The 21452-nt window shown below is 41.5% G+C and overlaps 1 protein-coding gene across 2 annotated transcripts in view; it reads right to left on the bottom strand.

The window, feature by feature from the left end:
- Positions 1-21452, bottom strand: part of ERG (ETS transcription factor ERG) — a 52777-nt gene that overhangs the window by 19491 nt on the left and 11834 nt on the right. The window contains exons 3-4 of one of the 2 annotated variants that reach the window (XM_089677903.1): positions 5237-5440; positions 2150-2230 (exon numbers count right to left, since the gene is read on the bottom strand). In XM_089677903.1, the coding sequence (XP_089534029.1) occupies positions 2150-2230; positions 5237-5440 (285 nt within the window). The remainder of the gene's footprint in view (positions 1-2149; positions 2231-5236; positions 5441-21452) is intronic. The other variant, XM_089677901.1, reaches the window with a different exon arrangement.

Here is a 21452-nt window from a genome sequence, read left to right as displayed (position 1 = left end):
GTTACAAGTCTAAGAAATTTCTGTCTTACATTTAGCAGACCTTGCATCAAAAAAGTTCTTTTAGTTTTGGATAGAGCAGAGACGGTTTAGAAAGATTTCCATGTTCCAGTGACAACTGTTTCACCAGTCAGAAAATCAGGGAAAATCTCCAACAGCAACACAAACAGATATAAAAATGCAAATAGGAGGTTATAATGAGCCAAAGCAATATATGTTCAGAACTACAATGAAAGTCTGTTTTCTTGCTTAACTACTTCCCGTTCGGCCCATGTATATGAATGGCAGGATGGGGGCAGTGCAGGAGCGGGTTGCCGTTCATAAACGGCACCCACCATTTTAGCCTGTGTGCGCTCCCTGGGAGCACGGAGCACCGCAATCTGGTGCCTGCTGTGCGGAACACCGATCTGTGTGAGGTCCCAATCATGTGATCACTGATTGGCCAATCAGTGATCACATGAATAGTAGTAAGCAAGATGTCACTTCTGACATCATTGCTTACTACATGTGAAATCTGTGAATGATCACAGAGGTCACATGGTACAAGGCAATTCACAACAGCCTTGTACCATGTGACAAGCTGTGACCAATCACAGCTCTCACAGTATTTCTCAATGGCTGCAAGAATGTAGCCAGAGAGGAGAAATGATTGCTTTTACAGCCTTTATGGGTGTAAAAGCAATCAGTGTAAAAAAAAAAAGTCTTTATCACCCCCAACAAGTAATACAGTGTCAGTATGTTTAAAAAAACCCATAAATAGTAATATGAAAAAAATAAAATAAAAATGTCAAAAAAGTTTTTAAAAATTATACTTTTTGGTTATAAACTAATTTGTTTTACTAAAAAGATAACTGAATACATTTTGGCAAAGATTTATGAAGTAAAAAACGATTTTTTCAAAATTGTTGGACTTTTTCAGTTGTATAGCAAAAAAAAAAAATCCCAGTGGTGAATAAATACCACGAAAATAAAGTTTTATCTGTCTAAAAAAAATGCAAAAAAATTCATATGGGTACAGTGTTGCATGACCGTCCAATTGTCATTCAAAGCACTGAAAGCTGAAAATTGGCCTGGACAGGAAGGGGGTGAAAGTGTCCGGACTTGAAGTGGTAAAGGGATGTGGGGAGGGCAAGGTGGTGTTGTGAAGGAATACGGGAAGGGTTAGTTGGCAGAGGTGGGTTGAGCGTTGCTTATACATGTAATTAGGGACAAGAACAATAGAGAGGCTGCCTAGATGAACCGGGAACCGAGACAGAACAATAAAATCCAATGGGGTTATAGCCTTCCCCTACTCTAATTAAAAAAAAACACATTTATTTCTGTCTGGGTTGTTGTTGGAGAGTTCCCTTCATTTCCTGTCTGGTAAAATGAGGTCAGCAGGACAGGAAATGAAAGGTAAATTTCTCTAATGAAGCCCCAGGTAGCATCAAAAACTTTGACAGGGGGGTATAATTCTTCCAAGTTCTATCCAAACCTAAAAAGTTTTGACTGGACATACACTTTATTAAAGCGGTAGCAAACTCCAATTTGTAAATTGTACCTTCAGGTAGGCTTAGAATAAGGCGATATTCAAAATTTCAGCAGCCGCTGATGTCATTAATGCATATACACTGTGCTCTGCATCGAAGTCATATTGAATGTGCCATCCGTTCAGAGCCATGATTGTGACTGCCGCACACATGCGCTGGAGTAACGTCATTGAGGCTTGGCCATTCAAACACCCGAAGCGCATGAATCCAGAAGAAAGACTGGATGAACATGAAAGCGCCAGTGAACATGAAAGCGCCGGCAGTGGTGTCAGCCTATTTTGAAAGGTAAGTCTGCTATAATAGTAAGCAGTGCATACTAGCACATTATGACATTACCTGCATAGGGACAGGCATTTTAAATAAGCTTTACTACCGCTTTAATTGTGAAATAAAATATTATTGTAAATGTTAGCATAACTCATTTTGATAAACATAATTAATAAAAAAGAAAAATACAAGAATAATACATACATTATTTTCTTGAGCTTTGAGAAGTATTCATGCATTATGATTAAAATTATAATTTTTCTAAACTAAAATCCACTCTAAATTATTAATATAGCAAATCTATTTTTTCGTTCAATCCAAAAGATCAGCAGAACCATCAGCGATGGGTGCATTACCTGTGTTTCTAGCATGCATTAATCGTGGTGAGTTTTGTAAGGCCTTATCAACATCATCTGAAGTCAAATGAGGAAGAGGAGCTACAAAACAAAACAAAGCAACACCAAATTGAGAAAAGGGGCAATTGAGAGGCTATAAAGTTTAATGGGAGTTTTGAATAAGCATTTTTTCCCTTTCTTTTTATTTAGTTTTCTTTTAGAGATACCTATTTTATTTATTTTTTTACATTTGCGTCTTTAAATAGAACTTCTAATTATATTTATTTTTTATTTAATGTTATATTTATTTTTTAATTTGCAATGTTAAAAATTACATACAATTTACATTCAATCTAAGTGGTGCCGTGATTAAAAAAAAATGGACAGAATAAAACAAAATGATAAAATACAAAATTGTTCTTTATTATCTATCATTAAAGCAGACTTTGCAGGAAAATACAGGACCCTTTAATATCTAACACCCACTCCCAAACAAAGTACAAATGAAAAACTTTTTGAAAATTAAATATTAGGAAACAGAAAGAAAAAAAACACCCCCAGACGACTGGCAAGCTCACTAAGACAAGGACAATGTTACTTGTCTTCCTGTAGGATCCCAAATCTCTCATGAATGTACTCCTGCGCAGTGCTGGAGCACCTTTATTCAAAATCTGCAATCCTCAGCTTTCCCAGGATCCCGAGATAAGGCCAAATGATGTCACCATAGCCCCCTCTGAGTGCTATGGAAGGGTCCAATGTATTTTATTTTTTTCCTTGAATTTAAATGAGCTTTTCATTTGTGTATTTTCTTTTTTTTTGGGAGGGGGTGTGCTAAGGAATAAACCATAGCTCCTATGAGTGCACTGGAAGGGTCCAATGTATTTTTTTTCTTAAGTTTAAATCCTTACGCTTTTCATTTGTGTCTTTTTTTGGGAGGGGGTGTGGTAAGCTTTACACAGACCTTGCTTTTGCAATAAATTCAATGCAAATAAACCCATTCTATTTGAATGGGTATAAATTGATTGTGATTGCTTTACTGTAAAAAATTAAGTGGATCATGCAAGGTCCACTTTAATATGTTTTTCAAAATATTAGTAGTTGTATTATTATACTGTTGGTATCATTTTTATTTTATTATCATATATTTTAAATTGGTTTAGTAATAATAATTTAGATTTTTTTTATGTACAACTATCATGACCAGTACAATAGAAATGTTATAAATAAAAAATGACTATTTAAATCCCAGCTGTAGGCAAAACTTTTTTTTTCTATAGTAAATACTGTTAACCCTTTGAGGACCATAAGATTTTGGAACGCCAAAAGAATCAATTTTTTTGTTTTTAAAGTTCGTACACTTCAGTTGCTGTAACTAAGCCATTTCATGAAATAATTGGCAAAAAGCTAGATCCATTTGTTGTTTGTTGATAAGAACTAATATTTTGACTCAAACCAAAAAAAAAAAAGAGTTGTAAGTTCTAAATCAGATGATACAGGAAATTAAAAACATGGGACAAATACGTCCTTTGGTCCTCAAAGGGTTAAAAGCATTGTCTTGCTCTTATTGTCTGTTGATTTCTTCTTACCTCCTGATTCACCAATGGGATGGGAAGTAGTGAGAATATCTCTAACGTAGACACAAGAAGAAATTACAGAAGCTGTTGTTTTGCTTCTTTTAGTTTGGAAGGGGGTAGGATCTTCTGCTAAATTCTTTTACGAGGTGGTATGAAAAAGTTTCAAGACTAGTTTTGTAACACACCAACAGATGGCAGCACAAGGCTGCACATACAGTCACAGGCAGCATCGACCTTCGTAAGTCAGTGTGCCAAAAGAATCCTCCTGTGTACATTGGGAGCTGTGCAACTGGTGCTCTTCTGACCACATGTGTTACCACGTCTGTTATTTCATCATGGACAGCAAAAAAGAACAAAGAGCAAATGTGAAATTCTGCAAGAAACTGGGCAAATCTGCTACAGAGATGTTTGACATGATTCGGCAAGTTTATGGTGATGCTGCAATGAGTTGTTTGTGGTGTATTGAGTGGCACGCGCACTCAAAGAGCGGAAAACCATCACTGGAAGATGATGAGATCAGGAAAACCTTCAGCGAGCTCAACCCTCAAAAATGCCCTCTTCCTGAAGATGAAGATTCAGCTCAAAGGTCGCCGTTTTGACAACATTGTGGAGATCCAGAAATTTGCCCAGTTTCAAGCAGAATTTCACATTTGTTCTTTGTTCTAATTTGCTGTCCATGATGAAATATCAGACGTGGTAATGCATGTGATCAGAATAGAACCACGCAGGATGGTGTCTTTTGGCCTCGTACATTGCTGCCTGTGCCTTGCATGGGTGATTGTACTTCATTTTGCTAACTAGGATGAGAAGCATGGGAAATCTAAAAAGCAGGAAAACCCTGACAGAGGTATGAACCCTTCTACACTTCATTCACAACAAAAAAAAAATTATGGCAGTTAGACTTTAACTATAAAGCTATTAGTACTATATATTTTTAAACTCTATAAGTAAAACCTATTATTACTGCCTAGATTTTTTTTAAGAATCCATTTACACTATTGCAGTTGGTCTAAATCGTTGTATTAACACGTGCACTATAACTGGCATTATGCCATGTGTTACCATGGGTATATAAAAACTAAAAATGATTAAAAGCTGGAATTTCTACCACAAAAATAATAAAAATCTAAAAATATAACTATGGGAAAAAAAACAAATTATATTAAACTTAGTACAGATAAACCCATTTCATTTATTAGGCTATAATTTGATTATGTTTACTGTAAAAGATTACCTGGTTAATCAGTCTTTGGTATATGCATTGATTTTTGTATGCAGATCCTCGACCATTTAAAAGTAAAAAAGAAATAAAGATGGTAGCAAATAGTGTGGCAGATACAAATATAAAATTTGCATGTCGTAGATAATAAATATTAGAGAAAGTGGAAATAATTAATTTGCATGAAATCAGCATGCACAAATGCAAACATAATACTCAGGATTTAAAAAGAGAATATATACAAAATCATAATGATCACCAATAGAAATAGTAATTTATTATTGGAAAATAAAAAATGAAAACTGATTGGCATACTTTCTCTGAGGTAGTGGAGATGAGAGAGCAAGATCTCTGCGTTGTAGCTGGCCGTTAGTCTGTGGAAATCCTCTTTGGTCATTTTGCATAGTTCTTTCCCGTCAATATTTTGGAAAAGCATGACATCAACATCTGGTAGTCCATATTCTTTAATTGCCCATTCCAGCCACTGTCGCACATGGTCCGTGCTCCATAATGTTGGATCTAAAATTCAGCAAGAGGCCACATATTATTGCACCGATATTATTGAAAAAACACTGAACTTTTCAGTATCATGGCAAAATTGTAAAAATGTTAAGAGTTTTAAAAAAAGGAAACAAAAAGAGACCTGCTGATCTGCCAATGATACACTCAGCTCTTAAGCATTGTGGACTGACAACACACTGGACTTTGGTGGCCTAAGTGTTGTCAGCCCTGCCCATTGTCCTTTGCTAGTGCTCAACCACTCCTAGTCTCAGATCCCCACAACATAAAGGCAAATCATTTTGTAGTCCAAGATAAGAACTAGAAGGGCTCCTTAAGATAAAACAGTAAAAATGCAGAAGACACAGGACAGCTCTAGATTTCTGACAAGATTAACAGTTTTTTTTTACTCATCAAACAGCACAGTGGCTAAATGGTTAGCACTTCCGCCTGGCAGTACTCGGGTCATTGGTTCGAATCCCAGCCACGGTACCTCCTGCCTGGAGTTTGCATGTTCTCTCTGTGCCTGTGTGGGTTTCCTCCGGGTACTCCGGTTTCCTCCCACACTCCAAAGACATGCTGGTAGGTTAATTGGATCCTGTCTAAATTGGCCCTTGTATATGAATGTAAGTCAGGGACCTTAGATTGTACACCCCTTGAGGGTTAGGGACCTTAGATTGTACACCCCTTGAGGGTTAGGGACCTTAGATTGTATGCTTCTTGAGGGTTAGGGACTGATGTGAATGTACAATATATATATGTAAAGCGCTGCGTAAATTGACAGCGCTATATAAGTACCTGAAATAAATAAATAAAATATAACAAAGAACTGCAGGAAATGCAAAAATCTACCCCTGCTGCACCCGCACTGCAAGAGTTAAGTCTAGGAGGGCCATGGTGAAGGGCTTACTTGATCCTCTGCTCCTGCAGGCTCCTCTGCACTGCTAGATTGGTCCCTGCAGCTTCTTCTCCCCCATGCTCTGGATTTCCAAGGTTCTCTGGCATCATCAAGACCAATGCAGGGACCACTGCTTGCATTGGGTGTGAGTACACTGAGGAAAAGTCCACCACTGAAGCATGGGGGAGTACATTTGTCGAGGGATCGGAGGACCAAATAAGTAAAGCTGCTTTTCTCATCATCTAGACACATGCAAGCAGTTAACTCTTGCAGTGTGGGTGCAGCCCTATTGCAAAGGGATGGGGGAGTGTTTCCCGGTGTTGGGCTTTAACAGATCGAAGGGAGCAATGTGCCAGCCTGTATATATTCCTTTATTACTAGGCCATTTTTTGGGTTTCTGTGCTGTGTGACTGATAATTACGCCTCCATGCAACACTGTGGGGTTGCTTTATTGAAACTAAAGCATATAAAATCTGGTGCAGCTGTGGTAACCACTTCTAACTTCAGCTTAATAAATTAAGCTTTGACAATAAAACCTGGAAGCTGATTGGTTTCTATGCTGAGCTGAAACTCATTTTTGCACAGATTTAGTAAATCAACCCCGGTGCCCAGATTCATTTTATATAATTTAAAAAAAATAGTAAATCTCTCTTTTGGTGGTATTTAATAGGTATAAAACAGGGATTTTGAAAAAAATTGTTTACTTTTGTTAAAACAAAAATTCCTGCACAGTGAGAAACCCCCCAAAATTACCCCTTTTTGAAAGTAGAAACCCCAAGGTGATCTTATTTCTTGCCACAATTTTTTGGAAATGAAAAATCATGCTGCTATTGAGGAGTTAAAACATGGAGCTTGGAAATGGTATGTATGTACTGGTGATATGCATTGGGAGCAGGGGCGGACTGACCATTTGGAAACTTGGGCACTGCCCGAGGGCCCGGGGTCACTAGGGGGCCCCATGAGATGCCCCTGGTACCTTTTTCATAGGCTTTTTTGAGTTTGGGCAAGGACACAGGGGCCCCATGATCCCCTATTGCCTGGGGGCCCCATGAGCTGTCAGTCTACCATTGATTGGGAGAATGGAGATGAAGAGGTTAACGTACAGATGTGCACACAGGTCACATACAGAGACAATGTGGAGATCAGATGTGTAGTAGAGGAGGGGATGAAAGGGTTAAACTTTACTTTGTGTTACTGTTGTGATCTCTACAATGCTCAGGAACTAATAAATGAGGAATTCATCCATTAGTTCCTGTTTCCTTCCCTTCCTCTGTTCCTCTTAGATATATGTCCACTCCACACCCACTGTTTACATCATCTCTAATCTGTAATCATCTGTTTACATCAACTGTTTACATTGTTTACATCACTGTTGGTCTTCTTATGGCCAATCACAGCAATCTGAAGGCACAGAGCCACTCCGATCATTTCTGTACCTAGTGCCTGAGAATGGAGCCATCCAAAGACAGCTTGGTTTACAGGCAGAACTGCCACCCAAGAGTGCTTTATCCACTTGTGTTTCTAAATGACACCGGGTAAATAACTGTCTACCGCTTTGCCGTTTTTAAACGAGTGTTGATACAAAATCGTTGCAAAAATTAAATCTGAACTATGCCGTAAAATGAAAAAATGGCAAGCAGGCAGGTTTTTGTCGTGGAAAAGTTATACTATGTACTGTATATTCTGAAATATAAATGTCTTACCTGCCTGCTAGCAATCTTTAGAAAGTAAATTCTCAGAATGCCTTGGGTCCTGTGATGAATAAACTCCCGCGTGCATGCGCAAAAGTTACATCATCCCAGCCAACCAAGATGGCCATATATTCTGAACTCGGAGGAAGGGAAAGTGGGTATAATTCTGCTTTTAACATTTAGAGGCTGTACCAGTAAAGGAGATAGTAAATACTTACCTCTTCTGATGCCTGCCTCTACTGAACGCTGCTCCAGTGAAGTGAAACTAGAGCCTGAAGTCTGTGGTGCAGTTCACACCTCCTAAAGTGTCGATCTGCTTTGTTCCCCACAGCACTCAGTGGTTCTTGACAACAGATGGACAGAGAAAACTAAATGGCACAAAGGCCTAGTGCATTACCAGATAAAACTTTTAATAAAGATAAATGCGAATAAACGCATATTTACAAAATCCCAAGACTCGCTAGCTATTGCATTTCCAGGGATGGGCCCTCTTCATGAAAACGGTTATGGAAACGCGTTAGCTGGCGAGTCTCGGTGACGCCAGGGAGTATTGACACTTCGCTCTACGAGGGTCACTTTGCCAATTGGGTCTGGTCTTTATTGCTTATCAGCTTTCGGCTTTTGTGAAGATACATTTATTCATGTTTTTCTTTGATCTGATAATGCACTAGGCCAGTGGTGGGCAACCTTTTTTTTCAACTGAGCCAAATCTCGCCAAAACCACGATTGAAATTTATTTTGAGAGCCACATTTTTAAAACTGAAAATACATCCCCCATATAGTAATTCATCCCCCATAGTAATTTATCCCCCATAGTAATTCATCCCCCATATAGTAATTCATCCCCCATATAGTAATTCATCCCCCATAGTAATTCATCCCCCATAGTAATTCATCCCCCATATAGTAATTCATCCCCCATAGTAATTCATCCCCCATATAGTAATTCATCCCCCATATAGTAATTCATCCCCCATAGTAATTCATCCCCCATAGTAATTCATCCCCCATATAGTAATCCATCCCCCATATAGTAATTCATCCCCCATATAGTAATTCATCCCCCATAGTCATTCATCCCCCATATAGTAATTCATCCCCCATATAGTAATTCATCCCCCATAGTAATTCATCCCCCATATAGTAATTCATCCCCCATATAGTAATTCATCCCCCATAGTAATTCATCCCCCATAGTAATTCATCCCCCATATAGTAATTCATCCCCCATAGTAATTCATCCCCCATAGTAATTCATCCCCCATATAGTAATTCATCCCCCATAGTAATTCATCCCCCATATAGTAATTCATCCCCCATAGTAATTCATCCCCCATAGTAATTCATCCCCCATATAGTAATTCATCCCCCATAGTAATTAATCCCCCATATAGTAATTCATCCCCCATATAGTAATTCATCCCCCATATAGTAATTCATCCCCCATAGTAATTCATCCCCCATAGTAATTAATCCCCCATATAGTAATTCACCCCCCATATAGTAATTCATCCCCCATAGTAATTCATCCCCCATAGTAATTAATCCCCCATATAGTAATTCATCCCCCCTATAGTAATTCATTCCCCATATTGTGTCAATTCACTTACCTTTGCTCCGCGCGTTCCTCTCGCCGTGTTCCCGCGCCGTTCCAGTCTTCAGGGCGGACTGTGAGAGGAGAGGAGTTCGTCACGCTGCCCCGCCTACATCCTGACAGCCAATGTTTGCCACGCACCGTAGTTTTCCCATTGCTGGGCTAGCTGCAGAGTCCTGACTTTTGGGGCGGCCGCCCAAGAGGAGGGAGGGGAGCGGGCGCCCGGCACACAGAAGAGCCGCATTAAAGTTTGTAAAGAGCCGCATGTGGCTCGCGAGCCGCGGCTTGCCGACCACTGCACTAGGCCTTTATGCCCTTTTGTTTTCTTTATTTGTTCATCTGTTATTAAAGTGTTACTAAACCCACAACAGTAAAATCAGTCTGTATATGCAGTAAAACATGCTTGTTATACTCACTGTGGAGCCTAAGGGGTTAATCCTCTGCATTGTGTATAAAGGCTGTTTGATCCTTTCTTCTCTTCCCCTCCTCTTGTTGAAATGACCACCTGATACAGACTGAAGCTGTGGTCACATGCACATGCTCAGTTTGGTGTGCATTACTAGAGAGGTTTTTTTTTTCTTGGGAGAGTGCATGTGATTAGCACAGGGCCAATCAGCACTGTCCAGACAGAGGTCAGGGGATTTCCATCCTCCTAGAGCAGAAAATAAAATCCTCCTACAAGCTTTAGCTAGTGGTGCGCTGGACACAGATAGAAGTCACAAGACTGCTCTAACTGCTGATGAGAAAAGGTATTTAGCAGTTTATATTTACTAAAATAATTGCATTTCCATGTTGTGTGTACTGTGGGAGACCAGATATAGTGAATGTGGGGTCCGGGGTTTAGTAACACTTTAACCACTTGCCGTCCGCCTGCTGTTGATAAACTGCAGGGCGGTGGCAGTGCAGGGGCGGGTTGCCGTTCATAAACGGCACCCGCCTTTTCTAGCTGTGCGCGCTCCCTGGGAGTGCGCAGCACCGCGATTCGGTGCCGCTGTGTCCTCCGGACACAGTGAAACACCAATCGTCGGACGGGACCTCTGTATGAGGTCCCGATCATGTGATCACTGATTGGCCAAGGAGGAGACTGAGGAAATGCTTTCTCCTGCCTGCAGAAGACTAATAACAGCATCTCAACCTAGGCAGCCTCAGCCTAGACAAAGACACTCACTTGAAACTCAAATATTTGAGAAAAGGTAAAGCTAGTTTGTAAAATTGTACTGTTACTATAACATATTGGCATTTTATGATATAGCAGGAATTTATGCATGCAAGCTTGTAAACTTACTGAAAAGTTTGCTTTAGGATAGATGTCTGGAGGTGTGTAAGTCGAATAGCAGGCTTCTAGAAAGGTGAATTAGTTTGGGGTGTCAAGTTGGACCTCTTGTGTAGAGTTCACAAGGGTAGGCTTGTGAAAATATTGTATTGGAATCCTGTATTGGGAACCAAAGATAGGTCCACTAGTTGGAAGGCCTGGATAAGCTCCTGGAAAGGTGAATTAGACTGGGGTGTCAAGGTGGACCTCCTGTATAAAGGTCATGAGGGTAAGCTTGTGGAAGTAGGTTCAAAACTGTAATTCTGTATAAGGGAACCAGAGATTTGGCCACTAGTTGGAGGGGCTGGATAGGTCTCCGATTGGGGCTTTGGCAGAATGAGGATAAAATGTTAGGGAGGCCAGAAGGACTCTTGTAGTAAGAGGGTATCTAATGGGAGCTGTTGATACAAGGCATAGGCCTAAAATGAGCCCAAGGGGAGTGTTTCCTCCCCTGATACTGCATATTCTGTAAATCACAGTGTTTTGCTAAAACTCCTGCTACAAAGAGCTACCGCAACTGTGTTTACTTTTTACTTCTCAAACTTAATTCCCTATATGCCAGAGTTCCTGATATTTGTTCTGCTGCCTTGAAATGATTAACGCAACGTATTTACACAGCCCTAAAACTTTAAAGACAGTCTGGACAATTAGCTTTTCAGGAAAGTATGCACTTGGCTTCGTAGGTTATCCTTTACTTTGCTGACCAAGCACATCGACTCCATCAAGTACTGAAAGTTAAAAACACCTGGATGTCAGACCACTAAGCACATAGGAACATTCAGAATATTTATAACAAAATGTCCACTTTTCAGTAACAGAATAACAAATACTGCTAACGGGCCGCTGAAAAACATTTCACACTTGTGTGTCATAACACTGGAATCTTCATAAGTTTACTCTATTCCCTTTGTGGTGCTGCAGTACAATTAACCTTTGTGATAGACTTAATTTATTGGGCTGCCTTGATTTACTATACTAACGCTAATCCCAATACTACGTGCCATGAGTGACATTGTACTATGTATCCACCTGGACAAAAGGGGACATAAATTAAAGAGGAAAGTCATGCACAAAAAGGGAACACTTTGAAAACTCATCAGATCTCAATGGGGAAAAATATGCTGGATATCTAAACTGATATGGATGGGTAATGTGTTAGGAATGTAAGGATGCCCCATCGTTTGATAGAAATGAAAATTATCAACCTACAGAGCACTGAATTCAAAGACACCCCGAAATCAAAGTGAAAAAATTATGCAGCAGGCTAGTCCATTTTGCTGAAATTTCATTGCAGCAACTCAAAATGGTCCTCAGTAATTTGGAGGCCCCCATGTGTTTGTATGCGTGCCTGATAACGTCTGGTCATGCTCCTAATGAGACAACGGATGGTGTCCTGGGGTATTTCCCCCCAGATCTGGACCAGGGCATCACTGAGCTCCTGGACAGTCTGAGGTGCAACTTGGCGGCGGCTGATGGACCAAAACATGATATCCCAGAGGTGTTCTATTGGATTTAGGTCAGGCGAGTGTGGGGACCTTTCAATGGTATTAATTTCTTCATCCTCCAGTACTGCCTGGACCTTGAAGAAGGGGACATTCCCCGAAAGCTTGTCCTCAAAATTGTATGTTAGTGCAAATAATAAAAAAAAAGTATCACGTCAGTACTCAATTGTTTCATCCTCCAGGAACTGCCTGCATACTCTCACCACATGAGGCCGCCATTGTCATGCACAAGGAGGAACGCAGGACCCACTGCACCAGCCTAAGGTCTGACAATGGGTCCAAGGATTGCATCCCGATACCTAATGGCAGTCGGGGTGCCATTGTCTAGCCTATAGAGGTCTGTGCATCCCTCTATGGATATGCCTCCCCAGACCATCACTAACCCACCACCAAAACAGTCATGCTGAACGATGTTACAGGCAGCATAATGTTCTCCATGGCTTCTTGTGTTTGTTACATGTGCTCAGGGTGAACCTGCTCTCATCTGAAAAACAGAGGGCACCAGTGGTGGACCTGCCGATTCTGGTGTTCAATGCCAAATGCCAATCGAGCTCTATGGTGCTGGGCAGTGAGCAGAGGGCCCACTAGAGGACGTCGGGCCCTCAGGCCACGCTCAAGAAGTCTGTTTCTGATTGTTTTGTCAGAGACATTCACACCAGTGGCCTGCTGGAGGTCATTTTGTAGGGCTCTGGCAGTGCTCATCCTGTTCCTCTGATCCTGAGGATGGGTTAAGGACCTTCTACAGCCCCTTCCAGCTCTCTTAGAGTAACTGCCTGTCTCCTGGAATCTCCTCCATGCTCTTGAGACTGTGCTGGGAGACAGAGCAAAACGTCTGGCAATGGCACGTATTGATGTGCCATCCTGGAGGAGTTGGACTGCGTGTGCAACCTCTGTAGGGTCCAGGTATCGCCTCATGCTACCAGTAGTGACACTGACCCTAGCCAAATGCAAAACCAGTGAAAAACAGTCAGAAAAGATGATCAGGGAAAAAAATGTCACTCGCCTCCACTTGTAAAATCATTCCTGTTTTGGGGGTCAGCTCATTGTTGCCCCCCAGTACACCTGTTGTTAATTTCATTAACACCAAAGCAGCTAAAACTGATTAACAACTCCCTCTGCTACTTAACTGAGCAGATCAATATCCCAGGAGTTTAATTGACTTTATGCTATACTTTGATTAAAAAGTGTTCCTTTAATATATATATATATATATAAAAGCACTCACCGGCCACTTTATTAGGTACACCTTGTTGCTAGTACCAGGTTGGACCCCCTTTTGCTTTAAGAACTGCCTTAATTCTTCATGGCATAGATACAACAGGGTGTTGGACGCCTTCCTCAGAAATTTTGGTCCATATTGACATGATAGCATCCTGCAGTTGCTGCAGATTTGTCGGCTGCACATCAATTAACAGGATACAAGGCTGGATGGATCCATGCTTTCATGTTGTTTACACTAATTCTGACCCTACCATCTGAATGTCGCAGCTGAAATTGAGACTCAACAGACTTTCCAATCTTCTATTGTCCAATTTTGGTAAGCCTGTACGAATTGTAGCCTCCATTTCCTGTTCATGGCTGACAGGAGTGGCACTCAGTGTGGTTTTATGCTGCTGTAGCCCATCTGCTTCAAGGTTTGATGTGTTGTGCAATCAGAGATGGTATTCTGCATACATTGGTTGTAACAAGTGGTTATTTGAGTTACTGTTGCCTTTCTATCATCTCAAACCAGTCTGCCCATTCTCCTCTGATCTCTGACATCAACAAGGCATTTTCGGCCACACAACTGCTGCTCACTGGATATTTTCTCTTTTTAGGACCATTCTCTGTAAACCCTAGAGATGGTTGTGAGTGAAAATCCCAGTAGATCAGCAGTTTTTGAAATACTAAGAGCAGCCTATCTGGCACCAACAACCATGCCTAGTTCAAAGTCACTTAAATCCCCTTTCTCCCCCATTCTGATGCTCAGTTTACACAACTTCACCAAGTCTAGATGCGTAAATGCATTGAGTTGCTGCCATGTAATTGACTGTTTAGCAATCTGTGTTATCAAGCAATAGAACAGATGTACCTAATAAAGTGGCCGGTGAGTGTGTATATATATATACAGTGGGGATCGAAAGTTTGGGCACCCCAGCTAAAAATTTGTGTTAATGTGCATAAAGAAGCCAAGGAAAGATGGAAAAATCTCCAAAAGGCATCAAATTACAGATTAGACATTCTTATAATATGTCAACAAAAGTTAGATTTTATTTCCATCATTTACACTTTCAAAATAACAGAAAACAAAAAAGTGGCGTCTGCAAAAGTTTGGGCACCCTGCAGAATTTATAGCATGCACTGCCCCCTTTGCAAAGCTGAGACCTGCCAGTGTCATGGATTGTTCTCAATCATCGTCTGGGAAGACCAGGTGATGTCAATCTCAAAGGTTTTAAATGCCCAGACTCATCTGACCTTGCCCCAACAATCAGCACCATGGATTCTTCTAAGCAGTTGTCTAGAAAACTGAAACTGAAAATAGTTGACGCTCACAAAGCTGGAGAAGGCTATAAGAAGATAGCAAAGCGTTTTCAGATGTCAATATCCTCTGTTCGGAATGTAATTAAGATATGGCAGTCATCAGGAACAGTGGAAGTTAAAGCAAGATCTGGAAGACCAAGAAAAATATCAGACAGAAAAGCTCGCAGGATTGTGAGAAGAACAATTCAAAACCCACGTTTGACTGCACGATCCCTCCAGAAAGATCTGGCAGACACTGGAGTTGTGGTACACTATTCAACTATAAAGAGATACTTGTACAAATATGGTCTTCATGGAAGAGTCATCAGAAGAAAACCTCTTCTACGTCCTCACCACAAAAATCATCGTTTGAACTTTGCAAATGAACATATAGACAAGCCTGATGCATTTTGGAAACAAGTTCTGTGGACCGATGAGGTTAAAATTGAACTTTTTGGCCGGAATGAGCAAAGGTACGTTTGGAGAAGAAGGGGCACAGAATTTAATGAAAAGAACCTCTGTCCAACTGTGAAGCATGGGGTTGGATCAATCATGCTTTGGGGTTGTGTTGCAGCCAGTGGCACAGGGAACATCTCACGAGTAGAAGGAAAAATGGATTCAATAAAATTTCAGCAAATTTTGGATGGTAACTTGATGCCATCTGTGAAAAAGCTGAAGTTAAAGAGAAGATGGCTTCTACAAATGGATAATGATCCTAAACTCACCTCGAAATCCACGGGGGATTACATCAAGAGGCGTAAACTGAAGGTTTTGCCATGGCCTTCACAACTCCTGACCTCAACATAATTGAAAATCTATGGATAGACCTTAAAAGAGCAGTGCGTGACAGACAGCCCAGAAATCTCAAAGAACTGGAAGACTTTTGTAAGGAAGAATGGGCAAAGATACCTCAAACAAGAATTGAAAGACTCTTGGCTGGCTAAAAAAAGCGTTTACAAGCTGTGATACTTGCCAAAGGGGGCAGTACAAGATATTAACTCTGCAGGGTGCCCAAACTTTTGCAGACGCCATTTTTTGTTTTCTGTTATTTTGAAAGTGTAAATGATGGAAATAAAATCTAACTTTTGTTGACATATTATAAGAATGTCTAATCTGTAATTTGATGCCTTTTGGAGATTTTTCCATCTTTCCTTGGCTTCTTTATGCACATTAATACAAATTTTTAGCTGGGGTGCCCAAACTTTCGATCCCCACTGTATATATATATATATATATATATATATATATACACTATATTGCCAAAAGTATTGGGCCGCCTGCCTTTACACACACATGAACTTCAATGGCATCCCAGCCTTAGTCCGTAGGGTTCAATATTGAGTTCTATGGGAAGGTTTGACCATTCTTCCAGAAGTGCATTTGTGAGGTCAGGCATTGATGTCGGACGAGAAGGCCTGGCTCACAGTCTCCGCTCAAATTCATCCCAAAGGTGTTCTATCGGGTTGAGGTCAGGACTCTGTGCAGGCCAGTCAAGTTCCTCCACCTCAAACTTGCTCATCCATGTCTTTATGGACCTTGCTTTGTGCATTGGTGCGCAGTCATGTTGGAACAGAAAGGAGCCATCCCCAAAATTTTCCCACAAAGATAGGAACATGAAATTGTCCAAAATGTCTTGGTATGGTGATGAATAGGAGTTCCCTTCACTGGAACTAGGGGGCCAAACCCAACTCCTGAATAACAACCCCACACCATAATCCCCCCTCCACCAAACTTTACACTTGGCACAATTCAGTCAGGCAAGTACCAATCTCCTGGCAACCACCAAACCCAGACATGACCATCGGATTGTCAGACAGAGAAGCGTGATTCGTCACTCCAAAAAAAATGTCTCCTCTGCTCTAGATTCTAGTGGCGGCATGCTTTACACCACTGCATCCGACGCTTTGCATTGCACTTGGTGTAAGGCTTGGATGCAGCTGCTCGGCCATGGAAACCCATTCTATGAAGCTCTCTACACACTGTTGTTGTGCTAATCTGAAGGCCACACGAAGTTCAAAAGTCTTTAGCTATTGACTCTGCAGACAGTTTGTGACTTCTGTGCACTGTGCGCTGCAGCATGCGCTGACCCCGCTCTGTCATTTTACGTAGCCTACCACTTGGTGGCTGAGTTGCTGTTGTTCCCAGTTGCTTCCACTTTGTAATAATACCACTAACAGTTGACCGTAGAATATTTAGTAACAAGGAAATTTCACAGGTGGCAACCTATCACAGTACCACGCATGAATTCCTGAGAGCGACTCATTCTTTCACAAATATTTTCAGAAGCAGTCTGCATGCCTAGGTGCTTGATTTTGTACACCTGTGGCCATGGAGGTGATTGGAACACCTGAATCCAATGATTTGGAGGGCGGACCAATACTTTTGGCAATATAGTGTATATTTATTTATTTTATATTATTTTATTACAGGTACTTATATAGCGTTGTCAATTTACACAGCGCTTTACATGTATATTGTACATTCACATCAGTCCCTAACCCTCAACGAGTGTACAATCTAAGGTCCCTAACTCACATTCATACATACTAGGGCCATATATATATATATATATACACATTTGCAGTAATTGAAACATTTTAAAATATTCTAAGGCAGCCCTTTGAACCTTTTTACGTAAAAGGAACCCTTAAAATTATTTTCAGGTCTTGGAGAACCCCTTCTACAACCAATTAATTGGAAGTCAGTGTGAAAATTCCCCTTACATTTGAGGTCAGAATGCCACCCTTATGGACTGCTAGAAAGGTCACTGGTGTCATACAGCTGGCTCTGCCAAGTGGCACTGGTACCAGAGCTATGCAGGCACCATTAAATGGGAGCCACAGCTCAAGGAACCTCTAGCAATCTCTGGAGGAACCCAGGTTAAGAATAGCTGTTCTAAAATCAAAACCTTTTTATTTTGAATTGAGTAGGGAAAGGTTAAAACCTTTGTCAAGTTTTTTTTTGTACTGTATGTGCTGCTGCAGAGATTTTCCTTTACTTTCTGTCCTGGGGATGCAGAACATAAGGCGAAATGTCTCCCAAGTGAAAAAAATGTCCATCTTAAAGAGTTGTCACTGTAATAGATGCTCCCATTGGAAACCCTGGTGACAACTCTAAATTTCTGAATTTTCCTGACTTTCTATCATTATGATAATGGTCACCAGGATGAAGAGAAGTTTGCATTTCCTCAGTGGGGACACTGACAGCAACATAAACTTGACAAACAGTTTAAACCCTCCCCAATCAATCCAAAAATTAATAAGAAAAATATGCCTTTAAAATATTTTAAATATCAAGATTTTGAAGAAGATGTTGGATAACTTAATATTAACGGAATCCTGAATTTGACAGATTTCTAAACTGGACCATGTTTATAGAGTTTCCAAGGCCAATCTGCTGTGTGTTGAAAGACTGTTAAAAACAAAACACATTCATATTCTTTGTTTCTGATTAGGAAGAATCTCTTTGAACTCAGAAGGGGTTTTTTGCTCTTTCTGAAATGTTTGCTATTAATAAAACTTTTTTTGTGATTCATTATCATAGCAAACACTCAGCCTAACCAAGTCGGGCTTAAGTCCTAAAGGCTCCTATGTACATGTAAAATATCTGGAGGGTTCCTCATGAACAATGTGAGAATTGATTTCTAAGCTTACAGTTCCTCCTTTATAAAGTCTCAGCTCCAGCTCCCAACACATTCTGCCATACTTAGCAATTGTCTTGTGAGTTACCACTTACGTTCCCAGGGCCCTTTGTGGCTCTTTGCTGTGCGCAGCCCTCAACAGGCAGGAATGGGAAAGCTATCTCTAGAAATAACATGTCCCAGTCTCTGACTAAGAGGTGTAGCTTGAAGCTTGTTGGCCCCAATCAGGGGCGGACTGACAACTCATGGGGCCCCCGGGCAATAGGGAATCATGGGGCCCCTGTGTCCTTTCCCAAACTCAAACAAGCCTATGAAAAAGGTACCAGGGGCATCTCATGGGGCCCCCTACTGACCCCGGGCCCTTGGGCAGCGCCCAAGTTTCCAAATGGTCAGTCCGCCCCTGGCCCCAATAGAAAAGTTGATGTGGCAGGGGGCAGGCAGGCCATGTTCTGAGCTGCCCATTGAAAGCTGTGGGCTTGTATGTAAAAGAGGAAACTTAGAGGGCCTGGGCTGGGCCCAGGGGTGAGCATGCCTTCTGACTTCAGATTCACATACAGGCCCACCAATTTCACCTGACAGCTCAGAGTGTTGCCTGCCTGTCTCCATCTTGTGTGCACATGCATGGGTGAGCAGGGCCGAGCAGGGCAAGGAGGGGCTGTACTGGGCTGCACGGGAGGGATGAACAGAGAGTGTGCAGGGGGAAAGGGCTTGCCCCGTCACACTGTATAGGTAAAACCAAAAACTCTGGTGAAACCGAAAAGCCTGGTCGGGCCCCTGAGTTTACTGAATTACCTACGCAGGGTTGCACAGCAAGTGCTTTTACCCAGTAACACAGTGTAAAACGGTGTACAAATGTGACAGGAAGGCCGCATGGGCCCCCTGCAGCATGGGCGGAGTCATCATTGTAACCCCTCAAGCTCTGCCCATGCTCTGAGTGTACCTTGCAGCAGTCCTCTATGTCTCTAATCATTCCTGTAGCATCTCCAAAATCTCTGAGCATCTACTGTCTGCTATCTACAAAAATCTGCTCTACCATAGAGAATGATTACCCAGTGAGATTTATAAAACTTTCAAACCACCAAAGCTTCTTATACCCATCGACCCTATTCCCTGTAGGTCAAACATGACACTGTCATAGCTACCATTAAAGGGGATTGCAGGTATAATATTGCTTCCATAACCCTTGTTTCACTCTACTCTTCTCATTTTAGAGGTAATTACCATGACATTTAGCTGGTGTAAAGAGACTAGATTAAGATATGATATAATATAATATAATAATTACTCTTATACAGGATTAATATAGCACCAACAGTTTGTGCAGCGCTTTACAATATAAAAAGAGACAATACAGCTACAATACAATAAAATGAAATACAAAAAGGTTAGGAGGGCCCTGCTCATTAGAGCTTACAATCTAATAGAATATACCGTATTTTGCGCTCCATAAGACGCACTTTTTTCCCCCCAAAAAAGGGGGGAAAATGTCAGTGCGTCTTATGGAGCGAATATGGAGCGGCCGGTCCGGTATTTCCACCGCCGCCGTGTCAGAATACTGGGTCGGCCACTCAGCTCCGCAGCGGGACCTTACCTGTTCCTCTATCCAGCCGCGCACTGTCTTCCCGGCTTCTGTAGTGTGGGCGCTCGTTTTGACAGCCGGGTGCCAAGTGCGCATGTGCAAGAAGCGGTGCTGTTTGTGAATGGTAAGGCGGCACCTGGGACACATGACAGGTCCCAGAAGCCGCCGTACCAATCACAAAGTGCAGCGCTTCTCGCTCATGCGCACTGGGCACCCGGCTGTCAAGCCGAGCGCCCACACTACAGAAGCCGGGAAGACAGTGCGCGGCTGGATAGAGGAACAGGTAAGGTCCCGCTGCGGAGCGGACGCTATCTAAGGAACAACTCCGCAGAAGTAAGAATGGGTACCTGTCAAATTCAGGTACCCGCTCCCCCCCCTTCCCAAAGGTCAGCAGTCATCTCCTGTACTGTCCGCAGTCTCTGGTGATCTCCTGTACTGTGTCTGCAGTCTCTGGTCATCTCCTGTACTATGTCCGCAGTCTCTGGTCATCTCCTGTACTGTGTCCGCAGTCTCTGGTCATCTCCTGTACTATGTCCGCAGTCTCTGGTCATCTCCTGTACTATGTCCACAGTCTCTCGTCATCTCCTGTATAATGTCTGCAGTCCATTGGTTCGGAATATTTTTTTTCCTGTTTTCTGCCTCTAAAACCTAGGTGCGTCTTATGGAGCGAAAAATATGGTCATATATTCTTATATAAACATAGGTTGCAAGTTATTAGACAAAGAAAAACAATAACAATAGACATTTCTCAATTAAACTATATTTAAACTATATGGAGGATGGTAAATATCTTCTCTAACAATGCAGGTTGTGGTGTAAAAACTGAACAATGAAAGCAATGGTCACAGCAAGCTTGACTGGATCTATAGCAATTGCAGCAGTTCTGATCTTGAAATCAAAGATACTTCTTCGTTATTGCAACAGAAATTCTTTCAACATTACACATTGGTTGTATTGTGTGTGGAATCTGCATTAAATATAAGTCTGATGGCATGACTAATACACCATAGATAGGCTTGTCCACTCCTACTTCCACCATTACCTATCCATACCACTCCCCACCCCCTTAACCAAATAAACTTTACAAAAAACATGACACCATTTGGAGTAAATGGCCAACATGGCCTTTTATTAACAACTTCACATTTTAACATACATCAACCGTTCCTTAACGGAAACCAAAGAATTGTTGTTGGTCTTCAAAGGCACCCACAAACGATCCAAAATGCACCTGCGGACAACCCTATACACTAGGCCTCCAGCCGCAACCAAAAAGCTCGGAGACAACCATACCGTCCGCAGTGCAGCACCACCACCT

The sequence above is a fragment of the Staurois parvus genome, unplaced genomic scaffold, assembly GCF_062004578.1.
Source record: "Staurois parvus isolate SC_StPar_1 unplaced genomic scaffold, SC_StPar_1.0 ptg000195l, whole genome shotgun sequence".
Classification (NCBI taxonomy): Eukaryota; Metazoa; Chordata; class Amphibia; order Anura; family Ranidae; genus Staurois; species Staurois parvus.
This window is presented reverse-complemented; position numbering and strand designations above follow the sequence as displayed.